This window comes from Pecten maximus, chromosome 11, assembly GCF_902652985.1.
Source record: "Pecten maximus chromosome 11, xPecMax1.1, whole genome shotgun sequence".
In the NCBI taxonomy this organism is placed as follows: Eukaryota; Metazoa; Mollusca; class Bivalvia; order Pectinida; family Pectinidae; genus Pecten; species Pecten maximus.
In genome coordinates, this window is record NC_047025.1 from 20,558,837 (window position 1) to 20,585,322 (window position 26,486).

At 38.4% G+C, this 26,486-nt stretch overlaps 1 protein-coding gene across 1 annotated transcript; it reads left to right on the forward strand.

The window, feature by feature from the left end:
* Window positions 1–267: 267 nt before the first annotated feature.
* On the forward strand, window positions 268–6,032 carry LOC117337867 (GTP-binding protein REM 1-like). The gene is made up of 4 exons (XM_033899002.1): window positions 268–1,266; window positions 2,043–2,131; window positions 3,531–3,714; window positions 4,722–6,032. The coding sequence occupies exons 1-4, from the start codon at window positions 651–653 to the stop codon at window positions 4,982–4,984; spliced, it is 1,152 nt and encodes a 383-aa protein (XP_033754893.1). The 5' UTR covers window positions 268–650; the 3' UTR covers window positions 4,985–6,032.
* Window positions 6,033–26,486: the final 20,454 nt, after the last annotated feature.

Sequence of the window (26,486 nt, forward strand, 5' to 3'; positions counted from 1 at the left end):
AAATATGTAGTAACCACCGGACGGGAACAACAACAAGGCCAGTCTCATTTATCAACATTTTACAAGGAAATGTGCGATAAATTAGTGTTACTACATAATACACAGACATTATGTGTACGAGAGTCTGGCCGCCAGACTTACGTCAGACTAACGGTCAGTACCTATACTCAGTGGCACTATGCACTCAAGAACACAATCATGGCAGCAAGCACTGGCTGTACCTGTGTAGTACAAAACGCAATCAGTTGTATGTATAATCCGATAGACAATTGTTGGTACATATACTGATTAATGAACATGTGCAATTGTTACAACTGTCCGCGATAAGATATACTTATGCGGCGTAAAGGTTAATTTCGTACACCCAATACGCACTCTCCGCCATCCGATCAATTCGGTTTGACAGAACCTACTGTCGCTTGGCGGTAGTGAGATTCTCTCCCATACTACATCATATCGGTGACGTTACTAGCGTAGAGGATCCGTACACCCAGGCGGTTGCAGTGGCTGAGTAATCGATGTGACGGGCCCGTTGATTGGTCGCGGTGTATATAAAAGCTGTGCAGTTTTATTCTGGATCAATATCGTCTAGAGCGGCGCTCGTGAAAACAACAGGGAAAGTTAAAAGCTTTACTACACAACTTAGAACGATGACTACAGATACTATTGAAGAAGAAGCAACTCAGGGTGAATCGATGGTAGCGACATCTACACAAAAACCCGTTGACATTCTATTTCCAGAAATAGCAGCTTTTAAAAGGCAAATGATGGATTTTGAAAGAGGAGCAATGTCAGCTCCTAATTCGAGATCCACTTCCTTCAAAAATCGGCCGAGACCGAGGGGACTTCGATTCCAGGTCGCAGAACCTAGAAGGAACAGTTTACCAGTAGGATCCGATGATGTCCTTTCTCAGTGTCTGTCATACTCAGATATTCGCGATTCTGACGAAACTATCGAAAGGGTACGATCATTTAAAATGACATCTAAAGGAATTGAAAACAGAGGGGATTCTTTTCGTAGAAGAAGCAATGGAAGTATTGCATCCGCTGGATCTACTAAAATGGCAGACCAAAGTTGTGACCAAAAGCGTCAAAGAATTCCAAGTGACACATCAGATGGCAGTATGACAGGTTGCAGCTGTGCATCCTCGTCTAGTACTGGGTATTACCGAGTACTGGTGATCGGAGACGCTGGGGTCGGCAAGAGTGCCCTTACAAATCAGTTTATGACATCAGAGTACATGGTCAACCTTGACATTACATCAGGTAAGAATTTTATAATTTTATTAAAATTTATATTATTCATCACAGTATCATATTAAGATTCAAATATATTAGAAAAAAAATAGTTTAATGAAAGTTAATGCCGTATTATTTTTAGTATATGAACTAATAGTTTAAAAAAAAAAACAAGCAATGCTAATGTCTAGACATTAGATGGCGATATTAACCTTGAAATTAGACATCAATACCGTAATTTAACATCAAGGCGATATGCCTGGCTCACAATTAAAAATCTGGAAACTCAAATATTGCCACAGTTGCTTAGTATATAGACACAGCTAAAATGTAGCCCATCCAATCACTCACTTCAGTTTACATAGGCCGACATCTCGCCATCAGATATTAAAATACTCTATTACACTGCGATAAACAAATGATGTTTCCAGTCTTAATTTAAAGTTAGATAGAATCTGTGTAGTTCTAAAGCCATTTCATACTAACAGCGTATGTGATTTATGTATATGCGTTTATGATGGGTAAGGAAGATTGGGAGGGTTTTCGATATTCCATTTAGATATCATGCAGTAGTGGATCTGGTTTAGAAGTGCTATAAATTGTTCATATATATTTCATCAGACAACTCATATGTTTGGCAATTCTGGAAGTATCTTAACACATTATTGTTTTATTTCGGATCTGATTATTCAGACATTAAAAGCTAAATACATAAATCCTTCAATAAAAAGATAAAAAAACAAAAAAAAAACTAAAAATATTGTAAAATGTCTTAAATTGATCACGAGCTTGTTTTTTTGTAGATGAGTTTGAAGGCAGTGGAACAGTTTCCGTGTTGTTGGAGGGAGAGGAATCCACGCTGGAGTTCATCGACTGTGACGATATTGACCAGGTCAGTAACAAAGTATACTCATAATATTCAAAGGGTTGAAACTTCAGTGTGTGCTTGAATCTCCGAGAAAATATCAAAGTGGGAAAATAATTCTAGAAACAATGGCAACTAGCAAATAGCAACTAGCGGGAACATACAAATGTGTGGTTCCAATAGAAAAACACGTGTTTAGAGGAGTACCCATCTATAACGGATTTATCTATAAATCAGGTAGTCTTCCTACTAAAGTACTTAACGTATAAGTGTATACATAATCACGTAATAATGATAGACAACCCTTGATTACATACCACGCGCACGACGTCACGCATTCTGGAAGGGGTTTTGTCATCCTTCATATCTACTGACATTTTTAACGGGATAATAAAATTACTCTTCGCACAGAGAACCTCATCGTCAGGTTAATACTGTTTTAGATAGCTTAGACGATCCCTGTCGTCCATATGCCTTTATCTAATGAAAATCGTTCCGCGTTAATATAATAGCCCAGAGCTTGTGGTAGTACTTAACTTGTATAACGTGTATAGCTCGCTCACACAGGGACCACATACATCGGCGATGAATCCACACATCAATTTCCAATACTTACAATTAACACGTAACGTGATGAAAGCAATATCAACGTATATGTAGAAACTCTCGTCTATAAATAGCACGTGATGACAACAATCTTGGCATTTCCACACAAGAAGAATAATTGGCCAGAACACATGGTGATAATCACATTGCAGGGGGCATGAATGACATATAGTATCAATACCATTGTGATGACAATATATGCGCCGTGTGACTCATTAAGAAAGTGACAACATCTGCGCCTTGGATTGGGCCACACGTAAATAGAAAAAAAACGCGATCAATGCGCGTGCTGTTTTGCTGAAATATTGCCATGGCTACGGAATGACTCAGCCTAAAATAGATTACATGTGCTATTTTTAGTTATCGACAAGTCAGATATTATGGATACTATGGGGCCTTTGATAAACAAGTAAACAGTAATATCCAATATATAATTCTCACAGTCATGCAAGAGGCTAAGTGAGCATTCAAATGTACGCGTAAAGAATAAAACATGTACTTGTGATGAGTTATGTATTGTTCATAGTACAATACTTATAATAGTATGATTTACAGTATTACCAGTACAATACTCAAACATACTTATAGTGTAATATTATTGTAACACAAGATCATGTGTTATAATGGATTACATTAATGATATATTGAAAAGTCATACATTAATAATACAATATAAATAACCATTGTGTTAAATTAAAAGCACATAAAATCATAAATCAGAGTACGTCATACCGTATAGTTGATAAATAGATTACGATATTATAACGTAATGAAATCAGACAAATGCGTTCTAAAAACAATGATTTTAACTTTTCCACAGGATGATCAGGGGAATCTGAACTTCGACGCTTACCTTGCCGTGTTCTCGGTGGACAACAGGGCGTCTTTTGACACTGCAGTCGACATGCTTAATCATATACGGGATACACATGGAATGGACAGAGCAATCATATTGGTGGCCAATAAAATCGATCTGGTCAGGAAGCGAATGGTCAGCTGCGAAGGTAAGATATAAAAATGTTTCATAACAATACGGATCACAGTGTATATAGGGATACTGTAGATCATCATTCACCTAACAAGGACACACAATAAATAACTCATGTTGGATAGAGATTGTATTCACAGCTGTTAAATTGATGTTACTATTCATTGCATATTTTAATAGCTGTGATTTGTCATCGTAATATTGATAATGCCGTCATGTTATAATGAAGTTTCATTCATAAAACGACACGTAGTGTCAACAGTTTATGAATGAATCATCGGGATATCATAATAAAAATAAAACAAAACATTATGCATACAAAAAGATTTATTTACATTATCTAGCGGCATAATAATTTGGAGCTAGTAGCGTCGAAAATAAACAAATACAGAATCTATCTCTATATGTGTCCAACATTACACATACTTGTAACCAATATTAGTCAGCGTCTGTTTACGAATGAAATAATTGTTTTAAATAGATAGCATTGCATTGATTGACCTACATCAGCTTATTGCTACTGTGAATGGTGGTGTACAGTACACCATCGATTTCAGGAGGTTGCAATCAAACACAAACATTACATAGACTAATAGATATTTGAGACAACGCTTTGTTTTACAACTCTAAAAGGGACAATAGTTTTATTGTAGCCGGTAAAATATCACGCCACGTTTACAACATTTGATCGCGCTCCCTATCCTAAAAGTGATATTGTTATTGTGTAATATTACAAATGTTTGTTTAGCACGGTAACCATGTAGCAGCAGGTTTGTTATTGACAACAATATATTAGTAGTTTAAGGTTAATCATTACTTTATAGGTTTTATATCAGACATGTGATTACATCATTAATAACACAGTAGGAATACTATCTTGCTTTGCATCACTGAGTTGGATATTGATCAATGTGTCATGTTGGGAATTTCGAAATCTGTTTAATACGCTGCTAATTTGATGTCACAATATTAAACAATATTAGTACATATCATTTACACCATGTTTTACTTATGTCTTTACAGAGGCTAAAAGAATGGCTGAACAGTTCCATAGTAAATATGCCGAGACGTCTGTCACCCTCAATCACAATGTTGACGAGTTGTTGGTTGGCGTCTTACGACAGATCCGCCTTAAACTTGACCAGGAAGTTGTTGACAAATCCGAGTCAACCTCATCAGATGGTCATGGACGCAGAAAAAGCAAAGGTGCGCGTGGACTTTTGAGTCGATTATTCCGCAAATCTTCAAAACAAAGTAGTTCCTGCGAAGACTTATATGACTTATAAGAAACCTGGAACAACAGACAATGTTTAAAAGTGTAAGAAAGTTACGGATGTATAGAGTGATGTTCAGCATTATTGACCTCATAAACGTAATGCTATTACTTGCCAGAGGTATTTCAAACTTCGTCCATTAACGGTTTAAAAGACATTGTTATGACTATTATACTATCCACATGTGCCAAATCCTTAATGATTTAATTTATATGTATATAATAATGTATATATGTGCCCTTGGTATTCTATTCTAGTGTTGTACAGTGTATATTGTTTCTGAATTATCTTCTTTTTTTTTTAATCTTTTTTCCCTATTTTTTTTTTTTTTTTTTTTTTGAAATTCAATATTCTAAATTTTAATCAAAATTCCCTACATATAGCAATTCGAAACCTATAAAATGCGTATATAATCAAACATGATTTTTGTGTATGATAGTCTTAAATAGTGTTACTATAGGATATACACGTATATCTACTTCAATTTTCATTATTTTCTCATTCTTTAAATATATTCAGATTGATAAATATGTTACATTCCATTCCTTGTGTGTAAAAATTGTTTACCCTATCTAATATCTTAATATTTGATGTAATATTATGTTGACTAATTGCTTTTGAAATACATTTCAACACGATGAAATGCAATGAACTAATCATGTTCATCAATGAAAGAGAAACGCAACCATGTTGGAAATATGATTCTTTGACAATACTCTAAATTTACGATAAGTACGTACTCAAAATCCAGCACATTATTGAATTTCAATAGATAAGCCCAATGATAAATTGGCACAATTGTAGTACGTACAACATTATACAGCTTTGGTTGTGATTCAGGCGGTTGTCTATAAACATCTATCCATATAACTCCGTTCTAATCATCTCTCCATGGTCATCGTTTTTCATCCTGTCCTGACATTTTCTTTGTTTAAGTGTTTTATTTGATACTACTTGTATTATCAGTGAATGATCGATGTCATTCCAGAACATTTATGTATATATATGTACATTGCAACGAGTCTGTAAAGATCCAAATAAAATGTGATATTTGTATAAATTTATCTTCTATTTTTATCTATATCATAACAACTACATGTAGTTTACAAAGTGTGTGTATTTTGAAAATACCATGGCATATACATGAACTCATTACGGACGCCTTATGACTGACAGGCAATTTATCCTTACTTCAGATAACCCTAATATTACTTCAAATGAAGCTAACCTTACTTCAGATAAAGCTAACCTTACTTCAGATAAAGCTAACCTTACTTCAGATAACGCTAACCTTGCTTCAGATAGAGCTAACCTTACTTCAGAAAACGCTAACCTTACTTTATATCGCTAACCTTACTTCAGAAAACGCTAACTTTACTTCATATATTGCGAGCCTTACTTCAGAAAACGCTAACTTTACTTCATATATTGCTAACCTTACTTCAGATAACGCTAACTTTACTTCAGTTAGTGCTAAACTTTCTTCAGATTACGCTTACCGTACTCGAGATCACGCTTACCATACTTTAAATAGTGGTAACCTTACTTCAAATAGCGCTGACCTTACTTTAGATGACGCTGACCTTACTTTAGACAGTGTTAACCTTACTTTAGATAACGATAGCTTTACTTCAGAGTATCCTGTCCTTACTTCAGATAGTGCTGGCGTTACTTCAGATAGCGCTAACCTTACTTCAGATGACGCTAACCTCACTTCAGATAACGCTGACCTTACTTCAGATAAAGCTAACCTTACTTCAGATAAAGCTTACCTTACTTCAGATAACGCTGACCTTACTTCAGATAAAGCTAACCTTACTTCAGATAAAGCTGACCTTACTTCAGATAAAGCTAACCTTACTTCAGATAACGCTAACTTTACTTCAGATAGTGCTAACCTTACTTCAGATAACAATAACCTTACTTCAGATTAGTTAACGCTAACCTTATTCAGATTCTATCCAAATACCACTGTACGTTTTATTAGGAAGTTTCCTCGAAAAAGGAGTGATGATCACAAAGAAGCCGTGTTAGCGAAGGGGGCAATTAATGGCATAGACGTGGCCGACATTTTATTGACAGTACTCGTTAATATCTTGATTGGAGATAAGAATAGCTCCAGCTTGATTATTGTCATACTCAGCAGCACAGTGTCAATGACTTATTAATGTACAACAAGTCTGGTGAATGTTCTATCAACACGTTCAGATCAATACAGGACGATACGCACTTGAATGGTCCACATAAATAGCCCTATTCTATAGTGTTTACACACAGCAGCAGGTTTTAAAGAATGGTCAGTGTTATGATACCCCAGTATAAATATAGAGGGAACAAATTAGGCGAAGTTCTATAATTTATTTATTCGAAAATAATATTTGTATTCATAAAGCATCATTAGGAAGAGGAGAAATCAAGCTTTCCTGGTGTATAACTTATTCTAAATTTGATAAAACAATAGATTTGCAGTGAAAGGAAATTGTTCATATCCAGTGAAAATCTATAGAGCTGGAGTGTATATCTAAATCCATACTCTTTAATGTTACGTGAATGTTGAAGCCATTGAATGGTGTTCTTCCAGTTCCATTATGAGCAAGTTACGTTTTCTTGTACATCAAAAAGGAAGCTGTCCCGCAATCCTAAGACAGAATCTATACTCTTCCACACCAATATGTAACCGAAATGTTAATCGTGGACGTAATAAGGACGGAACGAATTGATCGTCAGGCAAACGACTAGGGCCCAGAGGAAATCTTCCAAAAGACATATGCGTGGTTGTTAAACAATTTTTTTCATACGAGGCAGGCAGTGTGGGCAATTGTAATCACAGTTAGGAAGGCAGTGTGGGCAATTGTAGCCACGATTAGGCAGGCAGTGTGGGCAATTAAAGCGACAATTAGGCAGGCAGTGTGGGCAATTGTAACCACAGTTAGGCAGGCAATGTGGGCAATTGTAGCCACAGTTAGGCAGGCAGTGTGGGCAATTGTAACCACAGTAAGGCAGGCAATGTGGGCAATTGTAGCCACAGTTAGGCAGGCAGTGTGGGCAATTGTAACCACAGTTAGGTAGGCAGTGTGGGCAATTGTAACCACAGTTAGGCAGGCAATGCGGGCAATTGTAACCACAGTTAGGCAGGCAGTGTGGGCAATTGTAACCACAGTTAGACAGGTAGTATGGGCAATTGTAACCACAGTTAGGCAGGCAGTGAGGGCAATTGTAACCACAGTTAGGCAGGCAGTGTGGGCAATTGTAATCACAGTTAGGCAGGCAGTGTGGGCAATTGTAACCACAGTTAGGCAGGCAGTATGGGCAATTGTAACCACAGTTAGGCAGGCAGTGTGGGCAATTGTAACCACAGTTAGGCAGGCAGTATGGGCAATTGTAACCACAGTTAGGCAGGCAGTGTGGGCAATTGTAATCACAGTTAGGCAGGCAGTATGGGCAATTGTAACCATAGTTAGGCAGGCAGTGTGGGCAATTGTAACCACAGTTAGGCAGGCAGTGTGGGCAATTGTAACCATAGTTAGGCAGGCAGTGTGGGCAATTGTAACCACAGTTAGGCAGGCAGTGTGGGCAATTATAGCGACAATTAGGCAGGCAGTGTGGGCAATGGTAACCACAGTTAGGCAGACAGTGTGGGCAATTGTAACCACAGTTAGGCAGGCAGTGTGGGCAATTGTAGCCACAGTTAGGCAGACAGTGTTGGCAATTGTAACCACAGTTAGACAGGTAGTGTTGGCAATTGTAACCACAGTTAGGCAGACAGTGTGGGCAATTGTAGCCACAGTTAGGCAGGCAGTGTGGGCAATTGTAGCCACAGTTAGGCAGGCAGTGTGGGCAATTGTAACCACAGTTAGGCAGGCAGTATGGGCAATTGTAACCACAGTAAGGCAGGCAGTGTGGGCAATTGTAACCACAGTTAGGCAGGCAGTGTGGGCAATTGTAGCCACAGTTAGACAGGTAGTGTTGGCAATTGTAGCCATAGTTATGTTAGTTATTGAGATTTTTCGGAATCGGCTTCAAATAAACATAACAGACTGATTATTTTTCAGAAACGTTTGGTTAGAAAAATAATAACAAATACAATAAAAGGACAAATCCTCTGTATTAAACAGCTTACACTCTGGATTCCACCATTTTCTTCTTTCCCTTAGATATATATACAAAACATTACATAGAACATTTCGTTTAATCATCATAGTTTATATCCATTCTAATCCAATTGATTACGTTTTGGCACAATTCTTGATATTGATTATGTTGTTGTTTGTTTGTTGTTGTTTTTTGTTGGGTTTTTTTCAAAATTGCAAACAACTTTGTGGCTGAGATAAGTTGCTCTCGTTCATTTATTTACAATCTTACAGAAGCTTTATTTCGTTCTGTTGCGGGTATCCCCTCACTCGTGGTCTTCCATGCTTTTTCACTCTAACTGTTGGTGTCACCTTTAAACCCGTCATCATTTTACACTGACTGTTGGTGTCACCTTGATACCCATCATCATTTCACACTGACTGTTGGTTTCACTATGATACCCGTCATCATTTCACACTGACTGTTGGTGTTACCTTGGTACCCGTCATCATTTCACACTGACTGTTGGTGTCACCTTTAAACCCGTCATCATTTGACACTGACTGTTGGTGTCACCTTAATACCCATCATCATTTCACACTGACTGTTGGTGTCACCTTGATACCCGTCATCATTTCACACTGACTGTTGGTGTCACCTTGATACCCGTCATCATTTCACACTGACTGTTGGTGTCACCTTGATACCCGTCATCATTTCACACTGACTGTAGGTGTCACTATGATACCCGTCATCATTTCACACTGACTGTTGGTGTTACCTTGATACCCGTCATCATTTCACACTGACTGTTGGTGTCACCTTGATACCCGTCATCATTTCACACTGACTGTTGGTGTTACCTTGATACCCGTCATCATTTCACACTGACTGTTGGTGTTACCTTGGTACCCGTCATCATTTCACACTGACTGTTGGTGTCACCTTGATACCCGTCATCATTTCACACTGAATGTTGATGTCACCTTGATACCGTCATCATTTCACACTGACTGTTGGTTTCACTATGACACCCGTCATCATTTCACACTGACTGTTGGTGTCACCTTGATACCCGTCATCATTTCACACTGACTGTTGGTGTCACCTTGATACCCGTCATCATTTCACACTGACTGTTGGTGTCACCTTGATACCCGTCATCATTCACACTGACTGTTGGTGTCACCTTGATACCTGCCATCATTTCACACTGACTGTTGGTGTCACCTTGATACCCGTCATCATTTCACACTGACTGTTGGTGTTACCTTGGTACCCCTCATCATTTCACACTGACTGTTGGTGTCACCTTTAAACCCGTCATCATTTCACACTGACTGTTGGTGTCACCTTGGTATCCGTCATCATTTCACACTGACTGTTGGTGTCACCTTGATACCCTTCATCATTTCACACTGACTGTTGGTGTCACCTTGATACCCGTCATCATTTCACACTGACTGTTAGTGTCACCTTGATACCCGTCATCATTTCACACGACTGTTGGTGTCACTATGATACCCGCCATCATTTCACACGACTGTTGGTGTCACTATGATACCCGCCATCATTTCACACTGACTGTTGGTGTCACTATGATACCCGCCATCATTTCACACTGACTGTTGGTGTCACTATGATACCCGTCATCATTTCACACGACTGTTGGTGTCACTATGATACCCGCCATCATTTCACACTGACTGTTGGTGTCACCTTGATACCCGTCATCATTTCACACTGACTGTTGGTGTTACCTTGGTACCCGTCATCATTTCACACTGACTGTTGGTGTCATTATGATACCCGCCATCATTTCACACTGACTGTTGGTGTCACTATGATACCCGTCATCATTCACACTGACTGTTGGTGTCACTATGATACCCGTCATCATTCACACTGACTGTTGGTGTCACCTTGGTACCCGTCATCATTTGACACTGACTGTAGGTGTCACCTTGATACCCGTCATCATTTCACACTGACTGTTGGTGTTACCTTGATACCCGTCATCATTTCACACTGACTGTTGGTGTTACCTTGATACCCGCCATCATTTCACTCTAACTGTTGGTGTTACCTTGGTACCCGTCATCATTTTACACTGACTGTTGGTGTCACCTTGATACCCGTCATCATTTGACACTGACTGTAGGTGTCACCTTGATACCCGTCATCATTTCACACTGACTGTAGGTGTCACCTTGATACCCGTCATCATTTCACACTGGCTGTAGGTGTCACCTTGGTACCCGTCATCATTTCACACTGACTGTTGGTGTCACCTTGATACCCGCCATCATTTCATACTGACTGTTGGTGTTACCTTGGTACCCGTCATCATTTCACACTGACTGTTGGTGTCACTATGATACCCGTCATCATTTCACACTGACTGTTGGTGTTACCTTGATACCCGTCATCATTTCACACTGACTGTTGGTGTTACCTTGGTACCCGTCATCATTTCACACTGACTGTTGGTGTCATTATGATACCCGCCATCATTTCACACTGACTGTTGGTGTCACTATGATACCCGTCATCATTCACACTGACTGTTGGTGTCACTATGATACCCGTCATCATTCACACTGACTGTTGGTGTCACCTTGATACCCGTCATCATTTCACACTGACTGTTGGTGTCACCTTGATACCCGTCATCATTTCACACTGACTGTTGGTGTCACCTTGATACCCGCCATCATTTCACACTGACTGTAGATGTCACCTTGATACCCGTCATCATTTCACACTGACCGTTTGTGTCACCTTTAAACCCGTCATCATTTCACACTGACTGTAGGTGTCACCTTGATACCCGTCATCATTTCACACTGACTGTAGGTGTCACCTTGATACCCGTCATCATTTCACACTGACTGTTGGTGTCACCTTTAAACCCGTCATCATTTCACACTGACTGTTGGTGTCACTATGATACCCGTCATCATTTCACACTGACTGTAGGTGTAACCTTGATACCCGTCATCATTTCACACTGACTGTAGGTGTCACTATGATACCTGTCATCATTCACACTGACTGTAGGTGTCACTATGATACCCGCCATCATTTCACACTGACTGTAGGTGTCACCTTGATACCCGTCATCATTTCAGACTGACTGTAGGTGTCACCTTGATACCCGTCATCATTTCACACTGACTGTTTGTGTCACCTTGATACCCGTGATCATTTCACACTGACTGTTGGTGTCACTATGATACCCGTCATCATTTCACACTGACTGTTGGTGTCACTATGATACCCGTCATCATTTCACACTGACTGTAGGTGTCACCTTTAAACCCGTCATCATTCACACTGACTGTTGGTGTCACCTTGATACCTGCCATCATTTCACACTGACTGTTGGTGTCACCTTGATACCCGTCATCATTTCACACTGACTGTTTGTGTCACCTTGATACCCGTCATCATTTCACACTGACTGTTTGTGTCACCTTGGTACCCGTCATCATTTCACACTGACTGTTTGTGTCACCTTGGTACCCGTCATCATTTCACACTGACTGTAGGTGTCACCTTGATACCCGTCATCATTTCACACTGACTGTAGGTGTCACCTTGATACCCGTCATCATTTCACACTGACTGTTGGTGTCACCTTGATACCCGTCATCATTTCACACTGACTGTTGGTGTTACCTTGGTACCCGTCATCATTTCACACTGACTGTTGGTGTCACTATGATACCCGTCATCATTTCACACTGACTGTTGGTGTCACTATGATACCCGTCATCATTTCACACTGACTGTTGGTGTCACTATGATACCCGTCATCATTTCACACTGACTGTTGGTTTCACTATGATACCCGTCATCATTTCACACTGACTGTAGGTGTCACTATGATACCCGTCATCATTTCACACTGACTGTTGGTGTCACCTTGATACCCGTCATCATTTCACACTGACTGTTGGTGTCACCTTGATACCCGTCATCATTTCACACTGACTGTTGGTGTTACCTTGGTACCCGTCATCATTTCACACTGACTGTTGGTGTCACTATGATACCCGTCATCATTTCACACTGACTGTTGGTGTCACTATGATACCCGTCATCATTTCACACTGACTGTTGGTGTCACTATGATACCCGTCATCATTTCACACTGACTGTTGGTGTCACTATGATACCCGTCATCATTTCACACTGAATGTTGGTGTCACCTTGGTACCCGTCATCATTTCACACTGACTGTAGGTGTAACCTTGATAACCGTCATCGTTTCACATTGTTATATCATTGTGTATAATTCCCTGTACAAACTATGATACATAAAAAGATAAGTAACAGTTTTGCTATCATATGTTGCATGCAGAAAACAACTTCCCCGACTCGGTCTTTAAATGCCCGCCATTGCGTGATTCCAAAGGTATTATTTCGAATTTCCCGCGATAAAGAACAGTTGACAAAAATATTGGATGACAGACAGCAAAAACACTGCCAATGTAATCATGGTTGCTGATTGGATTCCGGAAGGTTATTTGGTCAATTGAGGAAGTAAAAAACAACAAGAAACAACAAACAGACGAAATTTATTTGTTTCATTATGAATGTATAATGGAAAAAGTCAGTGGGAGGCAAACATATACAGAGGAAAGCATGCTCGCTGCAAACTACCGAAAGCCTTCAAATATGACAAATGTAAATAAATTCGATTCAGTCTGGCTAACGAAGCCATAAAGTGAAGTCTTTATCGTACGCAGCTGAGCTGACTGATTGGATGTTAGGTATCCATGTCGGGCTAAACAAACATTCGGATAAAATTGGTATTAATATCAACTTTTATAACCTAACGTCAAATTAATCACGCCACTGTGTGCCTATTAAGTTATAAATGAAAGCAAAGAATACCTCTGGTCGACCTTTTAGTAACCTCTTGAGATGTCAGCACAATGTTACTGGAACTGAATGTCAATATTGACCGGTGATCGTATATAATTGCCCGTAATGTAGGCGATAGCTGTCTCCGTGAATGAATGTTAGATACGGAACATGGTTCTACAAATGATAAGTATATTCCCATTCATTTTGACTTATTTTATCCAACTCACACTCGGTTGACTGGGGATAAGATAAAACAATAATGTATTGTAGCTTGGCATCAGCCTATATAGGAAACTCATGTTCGTCGAAAGGCAGCATCAGTATATATAGGAAACTCATATCTATCGAAAGGTGGCATCATCAGAAAAAAACTGATATTTGTCGAAAGGTGGCGTCATTAGAAAAAAAACTGATATTTGTCGAAAGGTGGCATCAACATAGCTAAACTGATATTTGTCGAAAGGTGGCATTAACATAGCTAAACTGATATTTGTCGAAAGGTGGCATTATTCGATGTAGGAAACTGATATTTGTCGAAAAGTGGCGTCAACAGAGGAAGCTCATGTTTAGTTTATTTTGTTTGACGTCATATTGACAGTCAGGGAAATTTAAGGGCGTGCCTGGTTTTGAAGGAGGAGGAAAGTCGGAGTACCCGGGAAACAACCACCGCCCTACGGTCAGTACCAGGCAACTGCCCAACGTGGGTTTTGAACTCACGACCCAAAGGTGGAGGGCTAGTGATTAACTGTGGGGACACCTTAACCCCTCGGCAACCGCGGCCCAACATATTTGGCATGTGGCATCAACTTTTATAGGAACCTCATATAAATAGAAAACTCATAATTATGCGTCGGAAGGTTGCATAAACAGGGGAAACCCATATTCGTCGAAAGGTAGCATCGATATAAATAGGAAACCCATATTCGTCGAAAGGTGGCATCAGCATATGAAATTTATTTCTGACGAAGAGGTTTCATTTTATGCTACATGTAGCTATTCTTACCGATTATTATTCCACTCAAAATACTACATTGACGGTCAGTTAACCAGTAGTCTATATATCCGAACCAACTGTTTTAGAGCGAATTGTCTCTTTCTGCATCAGGCTACATATGACTGGTGCGTTCAGCAGTTTTATTAAGAGAGCTTTATCTATCTGCTTTATACACGCTACATGTATATTCACAAAGTTAAAGAAAAACATCAACACATACAGTAACATATTTGATTTGTTTATCGAAGCGCCTAAACATATTCAAGGCTATAAAATAGTCAGTCTCTGTTGAAGACTTCTCAAATGTGACACAATAATTCTAAAACAATACGGGTTACCAATACATCATCAAGGTATAGATCGTGTGTAAAGAATCCACGCGAAGATACCAAGAGTCTGTCTATATACCGACCGTAAGAACAGATACCATAAAGACAGCGACAGTGACAACATCAGATTGTCAGAAGATTATTGCTCTCCCGGGGGCCGTGTTCCCTTTTTAGAACTAACATCGTTTAATTTATCTTGCGCGCGCCTAATATGGAGTTGTTGGCCCATCCTGGATATGTGCCGGTTTCTAGCGCTTGTGGGATGTCTTAATAACTCCTTCACTGTAAGTCCTACGAATGCCGGAAATCCAAATGTCAAACTGTTTTAAGTACATCAACGGGTTTCCCTTGGTGGGATTGGTGTCTTTTTAACTCATTTTAATGGCATACTCTGTACAAAAAGGCAAGGCCGGTATGACCCGGATTCAGTTTTGCCAAAGATGAGTTCATATTGTAATTTTTTTTTTTAAATGATGTAATTTGATTGCTCTCTATATCCTATCTTGCACGGCTTTCTAAAGTTAGCTGCCGGAAGGTACCGAGAGTTTTGTTTTCTTCTTTTTTTCTGCTTCCGTAGCTTTGCGTAGCCATTAAAACAATTGCATCATTTTCAGAAATAAAACTGATCTTGTCGTCAACCGTTACATACCATAAAAACAAACATTTAAACGTCAGCATACAAGGCCAACCCCGAAAATAAAGATCGATACACATACCATTAAAACCGGAAGTGAGACCAGGCGCCCCGGAAGTGTAATCGTTTTCCACAAGATGCAGCTTTCGTTGTGTCACATAATTATTTACTAAGGAACTGCCATGTCACTATAAACATGTATACGGGTTTCTCTGAATCAGTTGATATATACAAAAAGGTTGTCTTTCCATGTTCCTTATCATGTATTAATACTTACGAGTCCTGTCTCCTCAATTAAACTTTGATTAAGAGGCCGATATATTTCATATTTACGAACTGTATTTCAGTTTCTTTATATCACAAACATTTTTGATGAAACAAACAATTACTAGATGATAACAGATTTGAAAACGGTCAACTGTAAAACATGGTTTTCCACGCGTTATTCAATGAATTGTTACTGGGTATGTGCCCGCGTTATTCAATGAATTGTTACTGGGTATGTGCCCGCGTTATTAAATGAATTGTTACTGGGTATGTGCCAGAAGGTCACAAAGTCCGATAATAATTCATACATATTATGTAGAAAAATGTTCGGTTTTTTTCCCTTAAGGATTAATATAAAGAAAATTAATTTATGTTCTTGTATAATACCTAATCTAACTACAGTGCCCCTATCAGTTTTATCATGTAAATAATGTACGATACTACCGATTTTACAGTGATGTATTTGACAGCATACCTGGTGTTTCTGACTAATCATACAGCAAAATACCCTGATTACACAGCCTATGGACGTCACAGTAACGAGGACACAATAATAGTTCCATGTTGTCAATAGATCGTGATTCAGTTATACAGCCGGTTTTATTATTAAGCTAATTTCTATTACTGCAATTATACAATTGTAGTCAGCTTAATTGCATAAAGTTTTGCACAAAAATTCTGGCCATGTCTTTGACAACTATAAAATCAATACAGCACACGTATTTTGTACTTTGTAAACTCGTTAGATAGCATCATTTTTTCAATCGCCAACGAATTTAAAGAACAATTCGTCCAATGACATTTAGTGGCATTCGACCTCGACGTCAATTACCAGTTTCAGTGAGTGACCCTTTTCGGATGGGCCGCGGTGGCCGAGTGGTTAAGGTGTACCGACACTTTATCACTAGCCCTCCACCACTGGGTTGCACGTTCGAAACCTACGTGGGGCAGTTGCCAGGTACTGACCGTAGGCCGATGGTTTTTCTCCGGGTACTCCGGCTCCACCTCCAAAACCTGGCACGTCCTTAAATGACCCTGGCTGTTAATAGGACGTTAAACAAAAACAAACCAAACCAAACCCTTTTCTGAACATTTATTTACGTACAAATGTATTTTGTCAAAATGTTTTTATCGTTAGCCACTCCAATAACTTTTTTCTCTCAGCTTAACCAGTAATTTTTCCTAAAATAATATATACATGAACAAGTAGTACTTCATTGTAATAGATAAGGAGATGTGGTAGATTTGGAGATGTGGCAAACGTAGAGATGTGATGGATAAGCAAATGGTGGTAGATATAGAGATTGTGGTAGACTAGGAGATGTGGTAGATCTAGAGATTGTGGTAGATATGGAGATTATGGTAGATATGGAGATTGTGATAGACTAGGAGATGTGGTAGATCTAGATATGCAGTTGTTACCAAGATATGATAGATGTTGTAGATATTGAGTTGTGGTAGGTATGGAGATGTGGTAGATATGGAGATGTGGTAGATATGGAGATGTGGTATATATGGAGATGTGGTAGATATGAAGATTATGGTAGATATGGAGATGAGGTAAATATGGGGATGTGAGATGTGGTTGATATGGGGATATGGCAGACGTAGGGATGTGGTAGATATGGAGATGTGGTAGATATGGAGATGTGGTAAATATGGAGATGTGGTAGATATGGAGATGTGGTAGATCTGAGGATGTGAGATGTGGTAGATATGGGGATGTTGCTGACGTAGGGATGTGGTAGATATGGAGATGTGGTAGATCTGGAGATGTGGTAGATATGGAGATGTGGTAGATCTGAGGATGTGGTAGATATGGAGATGTGGTAGATATGGAGATGTGGTAGATATGGAGATGTGGTAGATATGGAGATGTGGTAGATCTGAGGATGTGGTAGATCAGGAGATGTGGTAGATATGGAGATGTGGTAGATATGGAGATGTGGTAGATCTGGAGATTATGGTATATATGGAGATGTGGTAGATCTGGAGATGTGGTAGATATGGAGATGTGGTAGATCTGAGGATGTGAGATGTGGTAGATATGGAGATGTGGTAGATATGGAGATGTGGTAGATCTGAGGATGTGGTAGATCAGGAGATGTGGTAGATTATGGAGATGTGGTAGATATGGAGATGTGGTAGATCTGAGGATGTGAGATGTGGTAGATATGGAGATGTGGTAGATATGGAGATGTGGTAGATCTGAGGATGTGGTAGATCAGGAGATGTGGTAGATATGGAGATGTGGTAGATATGGAGGTGTGGTAAATCTGAGGATGTGAGATGTGGTAGATATGGGGATGTGGCTGACGTAGGGATGTGGTAGATATGGAGATTATGGTAGATATGGAGATGTGGTAGATCTGAGGATGTGAGATGTGGTAGATATGGAGATGTGGTAGATATGGGGATGGTGCTGACGTAGGGATGTGGTAGATATGGAGATTATGGTAGATATGGAGATGTGGTAGATCTGAGGATGTGAGATGTGGTAGATATGGAGATGTGGATAATATGGGGATGTGGTAGACATGGAGATGTGGTAGATCTGAGGATGTGAGATGTGGTAGACATGGAGATGTGGTAGATCTGAGGATGTGAGATGTGGTAGATCTGGAGATGTGGTAGATATGGGGATGTGGTAGATCTGAGGATGTGAGATGTGGTAGATATGGAGATTATGGTAGATATGGAGATGTGGTAGATCTGGAGATGTGGTAGATATGGAGATGTGGTAGATATGGAGATTATGGTAGATATGGAGATGAGGTAAATATGGGGATGTGAGATGTGGTTGATATGGGGATGTGGCAGACGTAGGGATGTGGTAGATATGGAGATGTGGTAGATATGGAGATGTGGTAAATATGGAGATGTGGTAGATCTGAGGATGTGAGATGTGGTAGATATGGGGATGTGGCTGACGTAGGGATGTGGTAGATATGGAGATGTGGTAGATCTGGAGATGTGGTAGATAAGGAGATGTGGTAGATCAGGAGATGTGGTAGATATGGAGATGTGGTAGATCTGAGGATGTGAGATGTGGTAGATATGGAGATTATGGTAGATATGGAGATGTGGTAGATCTGGAGATGTGGTAGATCTGAGAATGTGAGATGTGGTAGATATGGAGATGTGGTAGATCTGAGGATGTGAGATGTGGTAGATCTGGAGATGTTGTAGATATGGAGATGTGGTAGATATGGAGATGTGGTAGATCTGAGGATGTGAGATGTGGTAGATATGGAGATGTGGTAGATCTGAGGATGTGAGATGTGGTAGATATGGGGATGTGGTAGATATGGGATGTGGTAGATATGGAGATGTCGTAGATATGGAGATGTGGTAGATCTGAGGATGTGAGATGTGGTAGATATGGGGATGTGGTTGATATGAACATTTGGTAGATCTGTGGTAGATGGTAGATGGAATAGTTGGTTAAAGATTTCTGTTATAAGCGGTGTCCCTCAATATAGCATTTCTTCGCATATTCTTATTGCGTTCCTGTTAAGTATTTTATTATTATTGATAGCCTACAATACCGAGCCTTGTGCTTTGTGTTTATGAATTGAAATGGTCTGTACATTATTTTTCAAACAACCGGAAAATGATAATTTGTTTTCATTGTTGTCATTTCTTTGATGATCCAAACTGCTTTGTGTGCGGTCATTGCCATCACTTGTGTGTAACGGATATAAACTAGAGGTGAGTGACCAATTACCGCATTCATCGTCTTTTATCGGACGAGCATATTGGCAGTAAAGTGGTTTCTATCGGCAGTGACCGCGCTACAAACATCGCTCTATAATGCAAGGTACACTGTTCAACGCACTAAACTTGAACCAAGGGTTAAGGTATTCGTTCACATATTGTATTTTCTGACTCGATTCTCTGGTGTTTCACAGAATATTGAATTTAAATTGTCGCACCGGCATGGCTAAATGTTCATACTTTACACATGTACAGTCTAAAAACACCAGCTAATACCGACATAATAACGAAGCAATAATTCGAACTCAAACACAACAGAGAATTCGTCCCGGAAGGGTAAACGTCTTTTACCTCATCAACGACACTCGCGGTAAAAATATAGGTCAAGGTTGAATATAAGTTTATCTGAAGTTGCATTCCAATTTTGGTATTCTGTAAGATGTCAGGTTTCTGGGAAAATATTAAACGCCATAAAATTATTTTGCTAACCTTGAATATATTTTTACCGCGAGTGTCGTTGATGAGGTAAAAGACGTTTACCCTTCCGGGACGAATTCTCTGTTGTGTTTGAGTTCGAAAGGGTAAACGTCTTTTACCTCATCAACGACACTCGCGGTAAAAATATAGGTCAAGGTTGAATATAAGTTTATCTGAAGTTGCATTCCAATTTGGTATTCTGTAAGATGTCAGGTTTCTGGGAAAATATTAAACGCCATAAAATTATTTTGCTAACCTTGACGGACATCGTGTTTAGGTCTGACCTTCTTAAAGGAAACAAAATGGAAGGAATAAGAGCCAGACAAAAGCCATGGTAAACCATCGTATGGTAAAATCATAATTTGTATGTGACATATTTAACCTCTTCTGAAAAGCTTTGCTAGCGCCTGAGCAATCTAAAGCATACTTATAATCGTCATAACTTCAGACAGGGTGTGTAGTCTAGTTACCCGGATGGAGTACCCCGGGGCAAGCGGGGGTGTAAATACCATGATTAAAACAGCCATATCGTCCTAATTGGCTATTATTAACGTGTACTATCGTTATCATAGGTTATGCGTATAAATGTTTTTTTTTTCATTCATGTATATCTACAATCCAAACTCTGGACGTAGTCGTGCTCCATAATGATGTTGATTTTTATTTTGATCGGGAATTTAGCTCAATGTTGTCCATGTCTGTATAGGTACGCCGCTAGGGAATCAGAGAAACAGGAGTGGTTGTACGCGTGTCGCCGCTGAGAACGCTGGCTTAAATAGGTGTGGCTGCGAACGTGATGCCATTTGAGGGATATAAAAATACCATTCATATCAATTTTAAAATTTCCATATAAAGGCATTTCGTTCATCGACCGTACTAACCAATCTCATATGAAAACGCCTATAGTTTATAAGCCAAACATGTTTCCATCAGGGTCAATGGTCGCTGTTAATATCGCCATATAATAACTGACGTTAAATAATTCTGAATACTGGTCAAGTCTTTGTACGCGCTTAATAACCTGGGTCACTGTTGTCAACAATCTTTAATGATGTATAAAGAGTCCATTGACCATTTATTGTTTTTATAATTTAATGTGGTAGATTTATCATTAAACATATCATGACCACCTAACCTCAAGGTATCTATACGAAAATAAATAAATAAATAAATAAAACTAAATTGACACTCTTTTTGGGAGAGTAGTATCGTTTCATGTTACACACATACATAATGTTAATTAAATGATATGAAAAAACATAGTTGATAAATTTCCTTTAAACAACTTCTCAATAACGTTCAGACGCAGAGACCCGATATTGTTCCAGCGACATGCTTGGGTAAAGGGTCTCCAATTACGTGTTTTCAAATGAATGACCTTAAACAACATTCAAGGTTACGGAAGTCAACTAGGCTAAAATCTTTTAACGACTCCTTCTCAATACTAAAGAGACCCTAGGAGTTGATATTTGGTCTGTATCATGTTATGATAAAGGGATACCAAGTTTGTTCAAATGAATGACTTTGACCTATATTCAAGGTCACATGGATCAAATAGGTTAAAAATTTTAAACGACGTTTTCTCAATAACCAAAGAGAACCTAATATTAACATTAATATTAGGTATGAAGCTACTGGGGTGAAGGGCTACCAGGTGTGTTCAAGTGAATGACATTGATCTACAGTCAAGGTCACAGTGGTCAAACAGGCTATAAACAATTTCTCAGTAACCAAAAAGTCTAGGGACTTGTTATTTGATCTGTTGCATGCTAAGGTTAAGGGATACTAGGTTTATTCAAAAGAATGACCTACATTCAAGGTCACAGGAGTCAAATAGGCTAAACTCTTTGAATGACTACTCAAAAACTGTGAGACCGCAAGACTTGATGTTGGGTATTTAGCATGCTGGTATAAAGGCCTACCAGGTTTGTTCAAATGAATTACCTTTACCTACATTCAAGGTCACGGGGTCAAATAGGCTAAAATCTTAAAACAATGATTTCTCGATAGCCAAGAGACCCCGAGACCTGATATTAGGCCAATAGCATGCTGGTATGAAGACAAGAAACTGTATTGCCAAGAAAAAAACTTAGCCTACTCCGATAATTGAATAATGTGGTAATCAAATTAGTATCTGCAGAAATGACTAATGCAATCACAGTTGCTGTAGAATCAGGTGAGCAATGCAGGCCCATTTGGCCTTTTGTTCCAAAATAGCGAAATATGTACCTGCATCTCTCGGAAGCATGTATTGTTAATTTTCTCCGTCTGTAATTCCAGCTGGAATTCGACAAAACGAGAGAAACAATTCAAGGATAAATACATAAAGACATGTAAAACAATTACGAAGAGATTAAGGGCATGTGTTTTGGAAGTGAACATGAGAGTTCATAAACCTTTATTGTTTTTGTTTTGTGTTTTAACAATGCATTGACGACACGTCAACAATTCACGTCCATAATTAAATTACGTCACAGCCAAATTGTGTTGCATTACGATATCAAACAGGATGATGGAAGAAAAATCATAATTCCCTGCTTTGAGGACGTGACAGAGAAATCTCCAACGGCAGGGGTGATATTATTGATTGTTGAAGGTTAGAAGACCCTCGGATTAGACGATCAAGATGTTGGGCCTTGGTGGCCGAGTGGTCAAGGTGTCCCGACACTTTATCACTATCCCTCAACCTCTCGAAAGTGTCCGGACACTTTATCACTATCCCTCAACCTCTCGAAAGTGTCCGGACACTTTATCACTATCCCTCAAACTCTTGGTTGCGAGTTCGAAGCCCACGTTGGGCTGCTGACTGGTACTGACCGTAGGTGGTAGGTTTTCTCCTGATACTCCGGCTTTCATCCACCTCCAAAACCAGGCACGTCCTTAAATCACCCTGGTTCTTAATATGACGTTAAACGATATAAACCAAACCAAACGACGATCAAGAATATCACCCCGGGGCTGGAGGTTTCTCTGCCACACCCTCAAGGAAGAGGAAGATTCTGATGAAATCATCTTTAAACCTAACCAGAGTAACATAGGTAATTAATGCTTAAGCTAGCCTGTATAATAATTGAATATGACTGGATCACGTGGTATATATCTTAATTTGGTACCACGCCTCCTGGAGCCGACAGGTGATACAACCGCATTAGATAACTAATACATCGGTCACTGACATACTGTAATCAATTGTAATGTTATACTGAAACATCGATAGTTGCGTTGACAATAACGATCTGATGTTGGATGTTGTGTGGGCTTTGGACACTGATACTTTTTTTTCTGATTATAATCATGTTGTTCCGAAATGAACTCATCTAACAGCTCGAAAAATTGTTCATTTGTGATCCAAAATAAACTTAGCTTCTATAAAAAGAAAACTAATTAGAGACAAAAGAAATTCAAAGAATAACGTATTACAGAGTAATTACTATTTTTAACAAACCTCATTTCCGCTGCTGTTTCTCCTTGTCTCCAGACAAGGATGATTATAAAGTGTAGCGATATGATATATAGTGTCCTATCTGACAGACATTAGTGTAGGATTATAATAAATCCAGCGATGAGACAATAACATCCGAATGTTTGTCTAAATCAAGGTGATATCGTCGGAACGAAGATCACTTACAGTTATTTTGAGGACTATTGTCAATTAAATTATCTAATCGTATCATATTATAATTATAAAGATAATCACTTCATATTTTAAAACAAGAAATATCTTTAAAAAAGATAAAAGGCATAGTTTAAATGCTGGTAGCTATGTAAAACTGCTGGTGAAATAAATCAACGAACTAATGCGTTTCAGCACGGATAACAAAATTGTATCAGTTTGAATCATTTTTGGTGATAATAAGACTGCATTTGAATCAGGAATATAATCTTATTAATATGTCATTTGAAAAGATACATACACTTATTCAGCTTGCATTCAATCTTATCTTTGTTTCGTTTTTATCTGCATATCTTCATTTTGCATCTACCGCTACATTGACCAATCACATACTTCATATTGACCAGTAACGCCACCTGTCGCGTCATATACGGGGCCAAAAGAAAATTAGACGGCTATGCCGAAAAAATCTACAGATGGTTGCATGTGACAGTGGAGAGCGTGGTCGTCTGTGGCCGTAAAGGTCGGCTTGCTACTTCCCAATCGGAGGTGACTATTGAGCCACCTCGGCGTCAGGGGTCATTTCTAATGTATCAATGCTCGCTTCCATCTGGCGTAACAAGAATGATTGATAGATCATCATCCCTTCTATATCTTTTTTTTCAGTCACCATTTTACCTTATGAACTGAATGATGTTTTTTCTTATCTTTTGAGCAAGAAATATAAAAATGCAATCGATTTTTTACTTCGAATAAGACTAGTAGTTCATTACAGATATGTCCATGTTTAAGACTAGTAGTTCATTACAGATATGTCCATGTTTAAGACCAGTAGTTCATTACAGATATGTCCATGTTTAAGACTAGTAGTTCTTACAGATATGTACATGTTTAAGACTAGTAGTTCTTACAGATATGTACATGTTTAAGACTAGTAGTTCATTACAGATATGTACATGTTTAATACTAGTAGTTCATTACAGATATGTCCATGTTTAAGACTGGTAGTTCATTACAGATATGTACATGTTTAAGACTAGTAGTTCATTACAGATATGTCCATGTTTAAGACTGGTAGTTCTTACAGATATGTACATGTTTAATACTAGTAGTTCATTACAGATATGTCCATGTTTAAGACTGGTAGTTCATTACAGATATGTACATGTTTAAGACTAGTAGTTCATTACAGATATGTACATGTTTAAGACTAGTAGTTCTTACAGATATGTACATGTTTAAGACTAGTAGTTCATTACAGATATGTCCATGTTTAAGACTAGTAGTTCTTACAGATATGTACATGTTTAAGACTAGTAGTTCTTACAGATATGTACATGTTTAAGTAGTTCATTACAGATATGTACATGTTTAAGACTAGTAGTTCATTACAGATATGTCCATGTTTAAGACTAGTAGTTCTTACAGATATGTACATGTTTAAGACTAGTAGTTCTTACAGATATGTCCATGTTTAAGACTAGTAGTTCTTACAGATATGTACATGTTTAAGACTAGTAGTTCATTACAGATATGTACATGTTTAAGACTAGTAGTTCTTACAGATATGTACATGTTTAAGACTAGTAGTTCTTACAGATATGTCCATGTTTAAGACTAGTAGTTCATTACAGATATGTCCATGTTTAAGACTAGTAGTTCTTACAGATATGTACATGTTTAAGACTAGTAGTTCATTACAGATATGTACATGTTTAAGACTAGTAGTTCTTACAGATATGTACATGTTTAAGACTAGTAGTTCTTACAGATATGTACATGTTTAAGACTAGTAGTTCTTACAGATATGTACATGTTTAAGACTAGTAGTTCTTACAGATATGTCCATGTTTAAGACTAGTAGTTCTTACAGATATGTACATGTTTAAGACTAGTAGTTCATTACAGATATGTACATGTTTAAGACTAGTAGTTCTTACAGATATGTACATGTTTAAGACTAGTAGTTCTTACAGATATGTCCATGTTTAAGACTAGTAGTTCATTACAGATATGTCCATGTTTAAGACTAGTAGTTCTTACAGATATGTACATGTTTAAGACTAGTAGTTCATTACAGATATGTACATGTTTAAGACTAGTAGTTCTTACAGATATGTCCATGTTTAAGACTAGTAGTTCTTACAGATATGTACATGTTTAAGACTAGTAGTTCTTACAGATATGTACATGTTTAAGATTAGTAGTTCTTACAGATATGTCCATGTTTAAGACCAGTAGTTCTTACAGATATGTACATGTTTAAGATTAGTAGTTCTTACAGATATGTCCATGTTTAAGACTAGTAGTTCTTACAGATATGTACATGTTTAAGGTTAGTAGTTCTTACAGATATGTACATGTTTAAGACTAGTAGTTCTTACAGATATGTCCATGTTTAAGATTAGTAGTTCTTACAGATATGTCCATGTTTAAGACTAGTAGTTCTTACAGATATGTACATGTTTAAGACTAGTAGTTCATTACAGATATGTACATGTTTAAGACCAGTAGTTCTTACAGATATGTCCATGTTT